We start from the raw sequence: 17,776 nt of genomic DNA, 5'->3' as shown, positions 1-17,776 counted from the left end.
TAGTCGTGACTTTTCAACAAAATGCTTTTTATTTAGTTCACTAGAAATCAGTTTACTGATGAAATCATCAGAAATTTTCAACACAAAATTTAACATCTTAATGACCATCATGGCCTGAGCTCTGGGGCTTGTCAGCCTCTCCCAGTCCTTAAAGGGGTTTAGAGGAAGAGGCATCATTAACAGAGACCAGGTCAGATGGCTGCAGGTCTTCCTTTCCTAGTCACTGGACAAGCTGCTCAATTCTTGTCCAGAGCAGGAAAGAGACAGTATTTCAGAAAAGTCTAATAAAGAACCTGTCATTGCATTATAAGATCTTTCTTAACAATTTATATTCACCAACCACATTGGTCCAAATTTAGTTGCATATGTATATGCATCCCCCCCCCCCCAATTCTCAGATGGGAATTTCCTCACTTTGCTCCTGGAAAGAAGAAACAGGTTTTTGAGCTCCCCTTCCAAGCCAAAACAAAACCACCTTCCCCCAAAGTCCAAAATGACACTCTGGCCTTGGATGTGCAGCTGATGATGGGCTGAGTCAATCACCAAGAAAGGGCAACTGTGGAACTCCTATGCAGGCAGCCTTCTTTGGAAATCTGTTCTTAAAGTCAACTCTTGAGAATCGTCCATGATTGTGTCCACAGGCTGTAAGGCCCAAACCACTTCTGCTGTTCCATCTCAAGAGCTAGGTTCGGAAGAGGCGTTGGGATGGTCTGGAGGCACAGCTGTGGCCATGGTCCCACGAGGCAGGACCTCAATGACCCGGGGCTTGTCGATGATGCGGGCCGTGCGGTTTCCCTTTTCCACAATGCCCACGATCCACGCCTGGTGGCCCTCTCCATACTTGGAAGATTTTATCTCAGAACAGAAGCGAGCAGCCTGTTCCCTTGGCAAACAGATCAGTAAGCCCCCAGAAGTTTCTGCTGAGGTTCCTTGAAGGAGCCCATAGCGCCCACTGGCCTTGCTGATGGCGGCCATCTTGGCAATGATTGGCAGATTATGGATGACAAAGGACACCTCATTTCTTTGCTGTCTGGCAAGAGTCTGAGAGTGCCCCAGGATGCCAAAGCCTGTGATATCTGTGGCGGCGTGGGCATTAAACGTGTGCATGAGCCCAGCAGCAGTTCTGTTCAGGGTAGCCATATTGAACATGGCTTCCTGATAGGCCAGCTCTACCTCTTCTTTGGAGACCACCATCTTTATCTTATTCCACTTCTCAGGGTTGTCCAGCCACTGGTGGGCATTGACAGCCACTTGGGTTCCTAAGGGCTTGGTTAACACCAGCACGTCCCCAACCACGGCACTGTCGGGCATGATGAACTCATTGGGCTGGCACACCACGGTGGCAACCCCACCCACGATGATCCAAGGGTTTACCACGGTCTGCCCGCCAGTCACTGTGGTCCCTCCTTCCTCGGCGGCGTCCCGGAAGCCTTTGACCAGGAGCGGGGTGACCTTCTCTCGCTCCTCCTCGGTCATGCTCTGGCTGACGCTGAGCAGCATCAGCATGTTGTCGCACTCGGTGATGCCCATGGCATAGAGGTCGCTCAGCACGTTGGCGCAGGCGATGCGCCCCATCATGTAGGGGTCCTCCACCAACGGGTAGAAGAAGTCGGTGGTCTGCACCAGGGACAGGCCCCCGTGCCTCAGGGGGATCACGCAGGAGTCCATGCCGATGCCCAGGGCCGGGCAGGCCGGGCTGGGCTCCGCCATGACCTGCAGGCCGGCTTCCTGGGCCACCTCTTCATGGCCTCCGCCCAGGCCCCGGCCCAGCGGGGGCCGCTCGTCGGGCCGCGTCAGTCCCGCCAGGAGTTTGAGCAGCGTCTCCTGGGGGACCTTGCAGCCTCAGCCCTTCAGGCCCGAGAAGCCCGTCAGCCTCCAGCTCGGGCTCAGCCCCAGCGCCTGCGGCTCGAAGGGCCGGTAGCTCGAGAAGCCGTGCCCCAAGGACAAGCCCGCCAGACCCGCCGAACCTGCCACGGCCGCCGCCTCCCCGCTGGCCCCCGCCGCCGCGGGGTCTGCCATCGCGCCTGCCCGCCGGGAGGGAGAGGACGGAGGAGAGGCCGCCTTTACCTCAGGCTCCGGCGCCTGCGGACGGACAACCGCTGTGGCCGCGGCGACTGCAACCGGCACGACTCGCGCGCGGAACTGCGACCACGCCGCGCGGGGCCGGCCTCCCCTGGGCGGGGCCTGATGACTGACAGCCCTCTCCTCCAATAGCCGCCCTGGCGCACGGAGGCGGGCCCCTGAGGCCTGGAGACTGACGTATGACAAACGGCCTCCAACTTGCGAACTTGGCGGCGGCTGCTCGGGGCGGGGCTCGGGTCCGCCGGCCTCGCTGCGATTTGAATGAACTCGCCCCGGAGGCGGATCTCTGCTCCCCTGGAGGCAGTTTGGCTGGCACAGCAGGTTGGCACCGGGAAGGTCGCAGGCTTGGCAAACCTCAAGGGTCCAAAGGTCGCTTGACAGCGCATAGGATCGATCCAGGGGAGGAAAAATAACCTGTGGAAAAACTCGGAAAGAATGATAAGAAATCGGATAAGGAAACTCCTGCATGAAAATAATGCAAAGTTTAAAAGGACTTTAACGAAGTTGAGGACTCCAGACACTGGCTTCAGTTCTGGTGTCCTCTCCATTACCAGCGCTCGCTCGCTCGCTCGCGCTCGCGCTCTCTCTCTCTCTCTCTCTCTCTCTCTCTCTCTCTCTCTCCCCTCTCCCCCCCCCCCCCCCCCGCCCACCCCTCTCTCTCATCAGTTGACTCATCCAGACAACACAGCAGCTCACCTACTTTTCTCTCCTCAAGTCTCTGTATCCTCTAGGTTAGTGGATGTGAGAATCTATGCTGTATCCACGAAGGGCGGTTTGCCAGGATCTATTAAAGGTGTAACTGCACAGAATACCTTCGGTCCAGCAGTTCCAATTCTAGAACTTTATCCAACAGATGTCACCAGCCCAAGTGGAAAAATAATACGTTAGTCATTGCTGTGCTGTTTATAATATCAACATACTGGAAACAACTTAAATGTTTATCCATTATGATTAAAATAAATTGATATATTTATATAATAAGCTACCAAGCAACTGTAAAAAAAAGGGTGAGAAATCATCGATGTGATAATATTGCTAATAGATACAGTTCTAATAGGCACAGGTCTAAATCTTTACCTATATTAACTTATTTAATTCTCATGAAATCTTTTGAGAATGATTAAATGACCTATTCACAGTTACAGGCAAAGTAGACTGGAGCAGTACATGCATCCAATCTGCTCCAGAGACCACCAGGTTATGTGCCTGTGATGTTTGTTCATTAAGCAAACTTCAGAACTGTACTGTGGAATACTACTATTTGTTGTAAGAGGGGGAACTATGTGCAACAGCATATTTCTGGAACTGTTAATATTCATTGCCTCTGGGAAAAAATGAAATGCTTAGAGGATAGGAGATTTTTCAGTGTATTGCCTTTTTGTTCCTTTAACATTTAAAAATAAAGAACATTTTAAAACATTTTAATGTATTACATACTTTGAAAAAACATCAGTGAGAGAGAATCATTGATCGGCTGCCTCCTGTATGCACCTTACTGGGGATCGAGCACACAGCCTAGGCATGTGCTCTCAAACGGAATCAAACCCTGGACCCTTCATTCCACAGGCCAGTGCTCTAACCACTGAGAAAACTGGCTAGGCAGTGGTCAGCAAACTCATTAGTCAACAGAGTGGCAAACCAAGGCCGCGGTTTGCCGACCACTGGGCTAGGGCAATGATAAAAACTTTTAAAAGCCTAGTCAGAGTGGCTCAGTGTTTGACCATCTGCCTATGAACCAAAAGGCCACGGTTTGATCCAGGTCAGGGCACATGCCTGGGTGGAGGGCTCCATTCCTAGTAGGGGCATGCAGGAGGCAGCTGATCCTTGATTCTCTCTCATCATTGATGTTTCTATCTCTCCCTCTCCCTTCCTCTCTGAAATCAATAAGAAAATATTTTTTTGAAAAAAAAAAACCCTTTTTAAATGGTAAGAGTGAATGAATAACAAAATTTAGCGTAAGGATTACTGGGCTATGTTAAATTCTGTTCCTTGAGCTGGGTGGTGTTGCATGGTGTTCTTTAAATCATCCCACACTTTTTTGTAAGCTATATTTAAAAAATAAAAAAAAAGAAGCATACTATATTTTAGAATAAAAAATACAAAAAATAAATAAGGTCATGAAAAAGGAATATATATATAGAAACAAAAGTTTTGTCTGACCTTTGAATTTTCTCCCATTGAGCTGTCGGGGTTTGAGGAAGTTATATAATCTCTCTTTTTTAGAAATTTTATTGTTGTTAATCCTTACCCAATAATCTTTTTCCATTTATTTTTGTTTGTTTTGTTTCAGAGAGTGGAAGGGAGAGCAAGAGACAGAGAAACATGGATGTGAAAGAGACACATCTACTAGTTTCCTCCCGCACACCCCCTGGCCAGGGGTGGGGATTAAGCCTGCAACTGAGTTATATGCCCTTGATCACATTCGAACCCAAGACCCTTCAGTCCACAGCATAATGCTCTCTCCACTGCGCCAAACCAGCTAGGGCTATCTAACCTCTTCACATGCTAGTTTCCACTTCTGTAAAATGAAGGTCATAATCTCTGCTTAGAATCTTGTGAAAGGATTATATGAATCCTCAACTACCAAATGTTGTTTGCAAAATGTTCAGCACATTGTACATGTGAAGGATTCGCACGTCACTAAATGGAAATCAAAAACATTCTAATCTGACTGTCGTCACCTAACCTGGGTTAATAAGTGACTAGATAAGTTTGTTCCTGGTTATTTCTTTGGACTTTCCCTTTTGGACTGTTCCCTCTCAGCATTTAGCATAATTCGTAATTATTTTTTCTTCTAAGTTTTAATTATCATGACTTTTTTTTGGTTGAGTTTTTTTTTTAAATCTTTATTGATCAGATTAATACAGTTGTTCCTCTTCCCTCTCCCCCATTTCCCCCTGTCCCATCGCTCCCCTCCACCTAGTTCCCTCTGCCCTTACCCCCACCTCCACTGTCCTCATCTATAGGTGTATGATTTTTGTGCAGTCTCTTTCCGCCCCTCCACACACACCTGCCCCCAAGGATTGTCAGTCCACTCCCTTTCTATGCCCCTGATTCTATTATGTTCACCAGATTATTCTGTTCCTCAAATTTTTTATTCACTTGGTTTTTAAATTCACTCATTGATAGATATATATTTGTTGTTCATAATTTTTATCTTTACCCTTTTTTTATTCTTCCTCTTCTTAAAGAATACCTTTCAGCATTTCATATAATACTGGTTTGGTGGTGATGAACTCTGTTAGTTTTTTCTTATCTGTGGAGCTCTTTATCTGACCTTCAATTCTGAATATCTTTGCTGGGTTGAATAATCTTGGTTGTAGGTTCTTGCTATTCATCACTTTGAATATTTCTTTCCACTCCCATCTGGCCTGCATAGTTTCTGTTGAAAAATCAGCTGACAATGGTATGGGTGCTCCCTTGTAGGTAACAAACTGTTTTTCTTCTCTGTCTTTTGCTCTGTCTTTTTTTAATTATGATGTGTCTTGGTGTGGTCCTCTTTGGATTCATTTTGTTGGGGTTCTGTGTGCTTTCTGGACTTGTAAGTCCATTTCTTTCACCAGGTGGGGGAAGTTTTCTGTCATTATTTCTTTAAATAGGTTTTCAATATCTTGGTCTCTCTCTTCTTCTGGCACCCCCATAATTTGGATGTTGGTATGCTTGAAGATGTCCCAGAAGCTCCTTACACTATCTTCATACTTTTGGATTCTTTTTTTCTTTTTGCTTTTCTGGTTGGGTGTTTTTTGCTTCTTTGTATTTCAAATCTTTGACTTAATTCTTACGATCCTCTGGTCTGCCGTTGGATCTCTGTATATTATTTTTTTTCTTTCAGTTAGTGTTTGCTTAATTTCTAGTTGGTCCTTTTTCATATACTCGAGGGTCTCACTAAATTTATCGGCCTTTTCTAGAAAATTATTGAAAAACCTTATAACCGTGGTTTTGAACTCTATATCCAGTTGTTTGCTTTCCTCCATCTCTTTTATTTGTGACCTGTTTCTTTGTCTCCTCATTTTGGCTGCTTCCCTGAGTTGATAGAGTGGCTTTGGGTGCTAGGTGTCCTATAGGGTCCAGTGGCTCAGTCTCCCCAGTTACCTAAGGTGGACACTCTTGGTACACCCCTTTGTGGGCTATGTACACAATCTTGTTGTAGTTAAGCCTTGATTGTTGTTGGTATCACTGGGAGGAATTGACCTCCAGGCCAACTGGTTGTGAGGATCAGCTGTGTCTACGATGGGAGAACTTCTGTGCTGAAGACACCCTTATGGGGCAAGACTTGCTTCAGTGGGGCTTTGGTGCTCACTGAGTCTGACCCCTGAGTGTGCCCCTTATGGATCTGAGGAGTTGTAATCTGGATGGTCTCACTCTGACCACTGGGTGCACTGGCTCTTGGATCTCCAAGGAGGTGCTAATTTAGCCTCTACCTGAGGCCACCCAGCAGGAGCTATGGAGAGATCTGCAGATTCCTTTTCTTGTTTGGATTTTGGAGGTGCCCAGATGAGGCCCAGCTGTGAAGCAATGCAAGCTGCTGTGGGGCCTTGGGCCTTCTTTTGGATGTTCTGGGTCTCACTGGCTCAGCTTCAGTTTGTTAGGTAAGTTTAGATTTCAAAGGACCAGGCCATTCATATGCAAAAGCCTCTTCACTCAGCTTGGATGGAGCTGAGTCTCAGGGCAGAGCAAACAGCAACGGCTGACTGTCAGCCCTGGCCTACGAGCCCCCTGGGTCTCAGTGTCCTGTGGTAATTGCTGCAAGCACCTCTTAGAGAAAGCTGTCGTCCAGTTCCACCCATTGCCAGACAGTCCAGTTTCTCCCCATATGAGTCTGGGTCCCCAGAATCTCACCTGGAACTAGAGTTCAGAGCAGTTGGTAGCTTGTGTCTCCCTGTGGATTGAAAAAGCCAGCTGCATACTCAGTTGCCAGCCCTTTGCACGCACACGCACACCTCTGTACCTCTGTACCTCTGCCTTTACTTCCACAGCTCCTGTGAGTCTCAGTGTGCTTTTCTCTTCCCTTCTAGTTGTAGAATTTCCACTCAGCCAGCCTTCCTGTGGTTTTGGGTGATGTCCGTTTTGTCTTTTAGTTTTAGTTTTGAAGTGGTTGTGTGTGGCAGCAAGTTCAGGTGTCTGCCTATGCTGCCATCTTGATTTCCCCCTTTACTGTTAAAAAAATTTATATTTTTAATAATTTCAGAGAGAAGGGATAGGGAGAGAGAGATGAGAGAGAATCATTGATTGGCTGCCTCCTGCATGCTCCCTACTAGGAATGGAGCCCACAACTTGGGCATGTGTCCTTGACCAGGATCGAACCCGGGACCATTTTAGTCTGCAGGCCAAAGCTCTATCCACTGGCCAAACTGACTAGGGCTATTATCATGACTCTTTAAAAATAAGCATCCATATCAGTGTGGGCAATGAGGGGGGGGGGGTAAAGGGGAGGGGAAGAGAGAGCAGGGCGTGGAGTAGGAATTCTCCTCTATTGGTAATAAAGCTCTAGGTTCATTCCTTTGAGGATTTCATCTCTAATTTGTAATTTCTTCTTCTTCTTCTTCTTCTTCTTCTTCTTCTTCTTCTTCTTCTTCTTTTTAAATCCTCACCTGAGGATATTTTCCCATTGATGTTTAGAGAGAGTGGAAGGGAGAGGAAGAGACACAGACACTGAGAAACATCAATGTGAGAGAGACACGTGCATTGTTTGCCTCCTGCATTCACCCCACCCAGGGTCCGGAGCCTACAGTCAAGGTACATGCTCTTGATCTGAATCAAACCCAGGACCCTTTAGTCCACAGGCCAACACTCTATCCACTGAGCCAAACCAGCTAGGGCCAATTTGTAATTCTTTATTCATGTAATTACATCATGACTATCTGTTTGCCTCACTAGTCTGTCAAAGCCACAGGGCAGGGACTGCCGTTTTTTTCCACCCTGGTTTCCCGAACACTACATGGCAATAACATTTGTTGGATAAATACAGCATTTTATTTTATTTTATTTATTTATTTATTTATTTTTTAAAAATATATATTTTATTGATTTTTTACAGAGAGGAAGGGAGAGAGATAGAGAGCTAGAAACGTTGATGAGAGAGAAATATCGACCAGCTGCCTCTTGTACATCTCCTACCGATGATGTGCCCGCAACCAATGTACATGCCCTTGACCAGAATCAAACCTGGGACCTTTCAGTCCGCCACTGAGCCAAACCGGTTTCGGCAAATACAGCATTTTATACAATACACTTTTTTTTTTTAATATCTAAAAGTATTTCAATATATTTATTAATTTTTATTTGATAAGGCTTTCCATGCAATTTCAAGTATATTAAATCTGTTTTAAAAAGATTTCCTTTAAGAAGAGAGAATAAGCCTGGAGCAGCCAGGCCCAGAGCAGCCAGGCCTGGAGTGTTGTGGGGTCAAACCCTGGGTTCAAAATGAAAGGAAAGAAGGAGCAATGCAGCCAATTCGGGTACCAGAGTGTTAGATCTGTCATCACAATGGACTCAGAGAAGCTCCTGTGTCCCTTCACCCAAAAGGACTGAGAGTTGCCCAGACGACAGCAAAGTGGGAGAAGAAAACTGAAGGCTGCGCAAGGGACTGAGGTGCCAACATGGAGTCATCTGAAGAAATTAAAGACTAAAATGGAAGCTACTTCTTTAATCACGTACAATACACTTTTCTGAGCACATATGATGAGCCAGGCAAGGTGCTGAGCATTTTACACTATGTACTTGCTCATAGCAGCCACAGAAAATGAGTATTATTATTATTTCCATTTTACCAATAAGAAAACGGAGGTTCCAGATGGGTGAAGTCTTGCACAATGTCACCATCTGGAAATCAACCTGTGAAAATGCAGACTGAGGTCTGTTTGAACTGAAGGCTGCAGTTCTACCCAAATCCTGGGGGCCCTCTGGGTAATTTCAATAACCGGCACCATGCCACTTGAGGAAGTAGGACTCTTTAGGGGAAGGTTTTTATTCATTAGTTCCCTATTGTTTCTACTTGGAAGCAATGTTCACTTGGGCCAGAGCAAGACAAGTCATGAATCTGTCTTGGCTGGTGACCAACCCACTGGGCGCAGAACAAGTTCATGTGAAGACAATTCGCATGGGACTCTCAAGGGTGATTTTTGTGACAGTATCATGGACATTTGAAATCATCCATTTAGAAAAATATTTTTTTTGCTCTAGCTGGTTTGGCTCAGCATATAGAGCATTGGCCTGCGGACTGAAGGGTCCCAGGTTCCATTCTAGCCAATGGCATGTGCCGGGTTGCAGGCTTGATCCCCAGTAGGGGGTGTGCAGGGGGCAGCCAATCAATGATTCTGTCTCATCATTGATGTTTCTATCTCTATCTGCCTCTCTGAAAGCAATAAAAATGCATTTAAAGATATATAATTAAATTAAAACATCTTTTTCTTCCTCCTCTCCTTCTTCTTCTTCTTCTTCTTCTTCTTCTTCTTCTTCTTCTTCTTCTCCTCCTCCTCCTCCTCCTCCTCCTCCTCCTCCTCCTCCTCCTCTTCCTCCTCCTCCTCCTCCTTCTCCTCCTCGCTTCTTCTTTTTAACTGAGAGATCCACTAATCTAAATTTACCATTTGGATTATTCAAGTGTGTAGGTCAAAGATTGCGAAGATAGCCGAAACCAGTTTGGCTCAGTGGTAGAGCATCGGTCTGCAGACTGAAAGGTCCCGGTTCGATTCCGGTCAAGGGCATGTACCTTGGTTGCGGGCGCGTCCCCGGTAGGGGATGTGCAAGAGGCAGCTGGTCGATGTTTCTCTCTCATCGACGTTTCTGGCTCTCTATCCCCCTCTCTTCCTCTCTGTAAAAAATCAATAAAATATATTTAAAAAAAAAAAAAAGATTGCGAAGATAAAAACCTGGAGGTGAGGTTGGGAGAACAGGCAAAGGAGAAGCAGAGATCTGAGTACCAGTCCTCATTTGTTTTTCACATACAACAAAATCATTGGGGTGAGGCTATTAAAGTTTATTCCCCATTGTGTTAATAATTTAGAATTATAACACTGCACTTTTAGGTTCAGTACACTTTTTTCCAATTAAAAATTTATTCTTCATTATAGTTTACACACATATTATATTAGTTTCAGCTCTACAACTAGTGATTCCACATTTATATATCTTACAAAGTGATCACTGCAATAAGTCTAGGAACTATCTGTCACCAAACAGAGGTATTACAATGACATTATGACCTCATGGCTAGGTGGGCCAGGACATTCTAAATTTCTAAAAAATTCTTTAAAAAAAATTTAAAAATTTCTATTCCCTATACTGTACATCACATCCCTGTGACTTATTTTATAATTGGAAATTTGTATTTTATTTTATTTTATTATTTTTTTAAATCAATCTTTATTGTTCATATTATTACAAAGATAACTCATTTCTTCCCCCCTCCACCAGGTTCCCACCCCACCCTCCACCCCCTCCCCATCACCCATTGTCCTCATCCATAGGTGCACAGTTTATGTTCAGTCTCTTCCTCCCTCCCTTTCCCCGATAGTAAATCCCTTTTCAGATAGTAAATCAGTTACTTAGCATTTTCTCATATCAATAATACCTCCACATGCCCAAAGATACACTTCACACACAAGACATTTCCAAATAGGTCAACCAACCTCATCCAGGCCCCACACAAGGCACTCACAGATCAACACCCCAGTGCTATACTAACTCAACATATCCAGATCTAAGCCTTCATCACTTGATTCAGCAGACCCTCAAGTTCCCGCAAAAGTTTCCAGCCATGTCTGAGAGGCAGCCTTGGGGCGGGGGCAGGCGAGGAGCGAGCTGTTCCTGGCCTGGCTGCTCCGGGCCTGGCCTCTGTTGCTCTGGTCCATTCCACAACCAGCTGCTCCGGGTCTGGCCACTGCCGCTCCCGACCTGGCAGCTGCTGCTCCAGGCCTGGCCGCACCTGACCCGGCTGCTCTGGGCCTGGCCGCTCCTAGCCTGGCAGCTGCTGCTCTGGGCCTGGTTGCTCCCATCCCGGCAGCTGCCGCTCCGGACCAGGCCGCAACCAACCCGGCTGCTCCGGGCCTGGCCGCTCCCAGCCTGGCAGCTGCTGCTCCGGGCCTGACCGCACCCGACCCGGCTGCTCTGGGCTCGGCTGCTCTGGGCCCGGCCACTCCAGGCCTGGCCACTCCCAGCCTGGCAGCTGCTGTTTCGGGTCTGGCCAGGCCCAGCCTGGCAGCTGCTGCTCCGGGCCTGGCCGCACCCGACCCGGCCACTCTGAGCCTGGCCGCTCCCGGCCTGGATGCTCCGGGCTTGGCTACTGCTGTTCTGGGCCTGGCTGCTCCCGACCCGGCTGCTCTGGGCCCGGTTTCTCTGGGCCCGGCCACTCCAGGTCTGGGTGTTCCTGGACTGGCCACCCTGGGCTTGGCCGCCTCCGCCTCAGGCCTGGCTGCCACTGCCCCAGGTCTGGCTGCTCCAGGCCTGGCTGTTGCTGCTCTGGTTCTGGCTGCTGCTGCTCTGGGGCCTGGCTGTTGCTGCTGCAGGCCCGGCTGCCACTGCCTTGTGCCTGGCCACGCTAGGCCTGGCCGCCGCCGTTCCAACATTCTGTCCTTTTTTTTTTTTTTAATTTTAAAAACGCATTTATGTTGCAATGTTGGCTGCTGAGTTGAGTTCTGACTTAGTCTTTGATTTTCCAAGATCTTCTTTGTGTTCTTTCTTAAGTAATTTTACTATCTTTTGCTCTCCCTTGATTTCTTCACATTGAGAACTTCTTCAGTTTCTTCCTCCTTGTCCTGGAAGCTCAGCAGGTTGGCCTGTGGCACCTCTTTGTTCTCCGCGGGCTCCTGCACTGCTTCAGCCTGTTGCCGGGGTCAGCACCAACGCCGAGGAAGCAGCCCCCGGCCTCGGCTCCATTGCCCGCTCAGCAGTTGAAGGCTCGGGGGCACCCACCCCCCGGGGGCCCCGTCGCCCGGTTCCTTGCTGGCCCCTGGCTGGCCGGTGTCCGGCAGGGGCTCCTGCTCCTCGTCGCATTCCTCCAATCTGGAGCTTTTTTCTCCTTCCCGCTAGGGGAGTCTAGCATCAGAGTCAACAGACTGTCCTCTGTGTGCAATGTGCACGACTCCGGGGGCTCTGCTTCTCGCCGCTCCCCTGGGATTCCGCCTCACAGCCCCATCTCCCCCTGCTGGAGTCTGGGTCCCCAGAGTCTGGCCCATAACTGGGGCTCAGCGCTGCTGGTTCGGGGGTTCAACCCAGGCTGGGAGTTTTATTTCCTTCCTGCTAGGGAACGCCAGGCAGGCACCCAGCCCTCTCCTCCTCTCCGGCTGTGACCTCTCCGCCCGCACGCGTGTGTGGGCGCGCAGCATGTCTCCGTACCTTAGGCTTTTTCAGCTCCTCTGATTTTCCTTCTGGTTTTCTCTTTCCTTCTTGTTGTAGAATTTTCAGTCAGTCGATTACCTGTAGCTCTGGGCGATGTCCACTCTACATTTTAGTTGTATTCCATTGAAATTGTTGTGTGCTGCTGCGGTTAGGTGTCTACCTGAGCAGCCATCTTGGATCCTCGGAAATTTGTTTTTTTTTCTACAAAAAGAATAGAGGGCTTTTATTATTTGTAACATAGGCACAATTATTTAAAGTTAATACTTTTATTTATTTAAGGAATTTCACATGTTCTGAGTCCTTCCACTGCCTTAGTTCCTCCTGAGTTTGAGACTTAATCATCTTACTCCCTTTTTTGTTCAATCCTGATGTCATTTCAGTTGGTCCTATGTAACAGGAATAGAGATTTTCATGATCACATGCTGTCTGGGAACTGAGAAGGATTAGCTAGACAAAGGACATCAAGGCCCCAGACATTTAAAGTGACTATCATCAAATCTCACTGATTACCAATGGCTTTTACAAAAACCTTGTATAGCTTCTGTTAGATTTATAGTGGACAGTGCTCTGGCAATGTAGATCAAGATTAGTAAAATGTTCCCAGTAGGCTGAATGCTATGCTACCAACATAGCAGGAAAAAACCTATTGGGGAAATGTTTTGTGGTCAAGTTCATGGCAAATGTGAAACTGCATTCTAAAAGCCTTGGTAATGACCATTATATTTCTTTTCTTTTTTTCCAAACTTTTAAAAAATATATTTCTTTATTGAAAAAAATAAAAAAATATATATTTCTTTATTGATTTCAGAGAGGGAGGGAGAAGGAGAGAGAGATAGAAACATTGATTGTCTGCCTCCTTCACGCCCCACACTGGAGATTGAGCCTGCAACCCGGGCATACACCCTGACCAGAACTCAAACTGTGACCTCCTGGTTCATAGGTCGAAGCTCAACCACTGAGCCATGCCAGCTGGATCATAATTTCTTTAAATAGTTTTTCTGCGCCCTATTTTGGCTCAGTGGTTAGACTGTTCGCCTGTGAAACAAAGGATCCCGGATTTGATTCCTGTCAAGGGGATGTACCTTGGTTGCTGGCTCCTTCCCAGCCCAGGCCCTGCTTGGGGTTTGTGCAGGAAGCAACTAATTGATGTGTTTCTCTCACATCAATGTTTCTCTCTGTCTTTCCTTTCTCTTCCACTGACCCTAAAAATCAATGGAAAATATCCTTGGGTTAGGATTAAAAGTAAATAAATAGGTTTTTTGTCTTTTTTCTCTCTCTTCTCCTTTTGGGACCCCTTTGATTTAAATGTTCTCTCCACTAATATTAGCAGTGAATATTTTAGCAGCCGATTGCTACGTCATTAGTCTTGTACTGACTTGTTTGGTGTGTGCAACGGGAAATATTTCGCTTTCAGAGAACAAGAAAAACAGTTTTATTTGTGTATTTTTTTATTTGTTTGTTTTTTGGTGGGGCGGGGGGGGGGGCGGGGGGGAATGGCTATAGCAATGAACAGAAGAGACAAAAAATCCCTGTCCTCATGGAGCTGACATCCTAGCGGAGATAGCAATTGCCACAGAGAGCCATGTGTTCGTCAGGGGTAGATACTAAGGAGAAAAAATAAAGTCTGCAGAAAGGAGGGTGAGAGTGTGTGTTGTGTGATTGTGGCCAGATAAGGCCTGACTGAAAAGGTGACTTTGCAGTGAAGGACTAGGAGAGAAGCAATGCGGAAAGAGTCTTGATGTAGAGGACAGGGCAAACACCCTGAGGCAGGATATGCCCAGGGTGTTCTAAGGGCAGCACGGAGGCCAGGTGCTGGTGAGCCAGCGGAGGAGAGAGGAATGACGTGGCACAGGCGGGAAGGTGGCACAGGATGTAGGGCCTCTTAGTCTCGGAAGGACTGATGTAATGGGACCTTGCTATAGCTTTTCATCTGCCCTCTAACCCCAAACCTGTCCAGTTAGTCTGAGACTCCACCACTCTGGCCCAACATCCAGGTCGGTGCCCCACGCCTGGTTCCTGACCTGGGCCTGACACAAGACAGGGACAGCCCGAGCCCCCAGACCTCCCCTCTCCTAGGCTGTCCCATGGCCTTCAGCAACAGGCTCTGCCTCTGAATACTTGAGACACAACACCATGGCCACATCCCAAGTGGCAGGAAGCATCAGCTTTGTGTCTGGGGTAAATGTGAGAAGCCTTGGTGAATCACCTCTTGTCATATGAACAAGAGAGAGAAGGAGAGAAAGAGACTCAGAGTAATGACAGAAGTCGGAGGGAGGAGGATTCGGAGCTGCAGACAGGGGATGAGAGGATGGTTTAAGGTGGTGAGGGAGAAGTGATGTGAGAATCTGGGGGAACAGTATGCCAGCAGAGAAATACCATGACAAGGACGTGAGTTGAAGCATGCCTTGTGTGTTAGAAGAACTGAAAGGCGATATGGCTTTGACATGTGGTGAGGGAGGGAGCGGAGGAGGTGATGTGAGGGAGGAAATGAGAGGCCAGATGTGCACAGAGGGCACTGTGAGGCCCCTGGATCTGGCTCTGGGTGAGAGAGGAGCCATCCGGAAGTTCAGACCAGAGGAGTGGCATGGTTGCTGAGTGAGGGCAGATGGGTGGGGAGTAGATGCAGACAGACAGCAAGGGAGCTCCTGCAAAAACCCAGAGGGGGGAACGTGGGAGCTTGTGTGAGGTGTTACATTGGGGATAGTAAGGTGATAAGATTCTGTTTTTGTTTTTTTTTTCAAATATATTTTATTGATTTTTTACAGAGAGGAAGGGAGAGAGATAGAGAGCTAGAAACGTCGATGAGAGAGAAACATCGACCAGCTGCCTCTTGCACACCTCCTACCGGGGATGTGCCCGCAACCGATGTATCTATACATGCCCTTGACCGGAATCGAACCCCAGACCCTTCAGTCCTCAGACCGACGCTCTACCACTGAGCCAAACCGGTTTCGGCGTTTTTTTGTGTGTGTGTTTTTTTAAGGTAGAGCCAACTAATTTCCTGATGGGTTGGGTGCAAGATCTAATGGGTCATATGAAGGATTTTTGGACTTTTTATCCTAAAAGAGAAGCCACAGGATTGGTTTTATGCAGGGGGGTGACACGGTTGTATTTGTTTTTGAAAGATCATTTTGGCCTAGGCAGTGTGGCTCAGTGGTTAATTGTGGACCCATGAACCAGGAGGTCAAGGTTTGATTCCCAGTCAGGGCACATGCCTGCATTACAGGCGTGATCTCCAGGAGAGGGCGTGCAGGAGGCAGCTGGTCAGTGATTCTCATCATTGATGCTTCTATCTCCCTCTCCCTTCCTCTCTGAAATCAGTAAAAATATATATATTTTTAAAAAGACCATCTGGCTGCTAGGAAGAGAATAGCTGGGAGGAGGAGGATGCAGCTAGGGCGGAGCAGGGTGGAGGGGAACAGAAAGCAGTGCGGATCGCCCAGCCCCAGGCCTTTGCACAGGGTGCTCTCAATGACCAGAAAGTCCTTTATCCCAACAAACAGTCTTATCTTCGAGGCTGTGATCCAATGACCACGGGATTTACTCCTTTCTGGCAGGAGTCGCCAGGTTTTCTCTGACACCTGTGAGCTCCCACAGCTGCCTCCACAGCCGAGGCCCAGGGTGGAAGCTGGTGCAGAAAAGGCCTCAGGGAGCATTTGTGGAATGAACAAATGGAAAGAATGTGACTGAGGGAAGAGATCAACACCCTGATAGAGCTCACAAAGCTTTGCAAATCCTTTATTCTTACTGTTTTCTGTACTATTTTAAATATGTTTTTAAAAATATATGTTTTTAGACAAAGCCAGTTTGGCTCAGTGGTAGAGTGTTGGTCTACGGACTGAAAGGTCTCAGGTTCGATTCCAGTCAAGGGCATGTACATTGGTTGTGGGCACATCCCCGATAGGGGGTGTGCAAGAGGCAGCTGGTCAATGTTTCTCTCTCATCGACATTTCTAGCTCTTTATCTCTCTCCCTTCCTCTCTGTAAAAAAAAAATCAAAAAAATCAATGAAATATATATTAAAAAATATATATTTCATTGATTTTTTAATATTTAATAAATAAATAAATAAATAAATAAATATATGTTTTTATTGATTTCAGAGAGGAAGGGAGAGGGAGAGAGAGCTAGAAACATCAATGATGAGATTATTTGATTGGCTTCCTCCTGCATACCCCCTACTTAGGATCGAGCTTGCAATCTGGGCATGTGCCCTTGACCAGAACTGAACTTGGGACCTTTCAGTCCCCAGGCCGATGCTCTATCCACTGAGCAAAACCGGCTAAGGCTTTAAATGTGTTTTTATTGATTTTTAGAGAGGAAGTGAGAGGGATAGAAAGACAGAAACACTGATCAGTTGCCTCCTGCACACCCCTTACTAGGGATCAAGCTGACATTTGGGCATGTGCCCTGAGCCCATGGGCTGGGCTTTGGAAATAAATTCAAACACTACAGATACATATCATAGTATGAAAGCCCCCCTCTATACTCCAGGAGATAACTCAAGACATCTCTGCAGTCTAGAAATACCTATGCAGAACTTAGTAAAATTCTCCTCCATCTGTTTTATTTTATTTTACTTTAAAATATATTTTATTGACTTTTTTTATGCGAGGAAGAGAGAGGGATAGTTAGAAACATTGATGAGAGAGAATTATCGAACAGCTGTCTCTTGCACAGCCCCTATTGGGGATATGCCTACAACCAAGGTACATACCCTTGACCAGAATCCAACCTGGGACCTTTCAGTCCACAAGCTGAAGCTCTATCCACTGAGCCAAACCAGTTTCGGCTCCTCCATCTGTTTTAATGTGTTCACTTCAATAACAAAATATTTAAGAGGCAGAGATGTGGGACAGAAAGACTGCCTGCTTAGCAGACAAACAAGATGTAATACACACAGTTTTGTAATTTGTGTTTTATAAAAGTTTATTGATTGATTTAAGAGAGAGAGAGAGATTTGTTGTTCCACTTATGTATGCATTCATTGGTTGATTCACATATGTGCCCTGACCTGCACTCCAACCCGACACCTTGGCATATCAGGAGGACTCTCTAACTAATGAGCCACCCAGCCAGAGCCCAATTTGCTTTTTTAAAACTTGCATTATCATGACAATCTTTCTATATTAGTACATGTCAATATGCTATATTTTGTTAAAGAGTGAATAGTATTTTACAAAATGGATTTTTATTTATTTATTTATTTATTTATTTATAAGTTTTTATTGTTCATATTATTACAAATGTTCCTTCCCCCCCCCCCACCATTGCTCTCCTCCACCAGGTTCCCACCCCACCCTCTGCCCTTTCCCCTCTCCCCATTGTCCTCATCCATAGGTGCACAGTTTATGTTCAGT

General features: G+C 46.7%; 1 protein-coding gene and 1 non-coding gene across 2 annotated transcripts; both read right to left on the bottom strand.

The window, feature by feature from the left end:
• Positions 1 to 6: 6 nt before the first annotated feature.
• SEPHS2 (selenophosphate synthetase 2) lies at positions 7 to 2,154 on the bottom strand. The gene has a single exon (XM_036413057.2). The coding sequence runs from the start codon at positions 2,017 to 2,019 to the stop codon at positions 676 to 678; it is 1,344 nt and encodes a 447-aa protein (XP_036268950.1). The 5' UTR covers positions 2,020 to 2,154; the 3' UTR covers positions 7 to 675.
• Positions 2,155 to 13,009: 10,855 nt separating this feature from the next.
• On the bottom strand, positions 13,010 to 13,134 carry LOC118704956. Its single transcript, XR_004983556.1, has one exon. It is a non-coding gene; the product is annotated as a small nucleolar RNA SNORA32 (small nucleolar RNA).
• Positions 13,135 to 17,776: the final 4,642 nt, after the last annotated feature.

This window comes from Pipistrellus kuhlii, unplaced genomic scaffold, assembly GCF_014108245.1.
Source record: "Pipistrellus kuhlii isolate mPipKuh1 unplaced genomic scaffold, mPipKuh1.p scaffold_m20_p_48, whole genome shotgun sequence".
Lineage (NCBI taxonomy): Eukaryota > Metazoa > Chordata > Mammalia > Chiroptera > Vespertilionidae > Pipistrellus > Pipistrellus kuhlii.
Note: the sequence above shows the minus strand (reverse complement) of the source record. Positions and strands in the feature narration are given on the sequence as shown.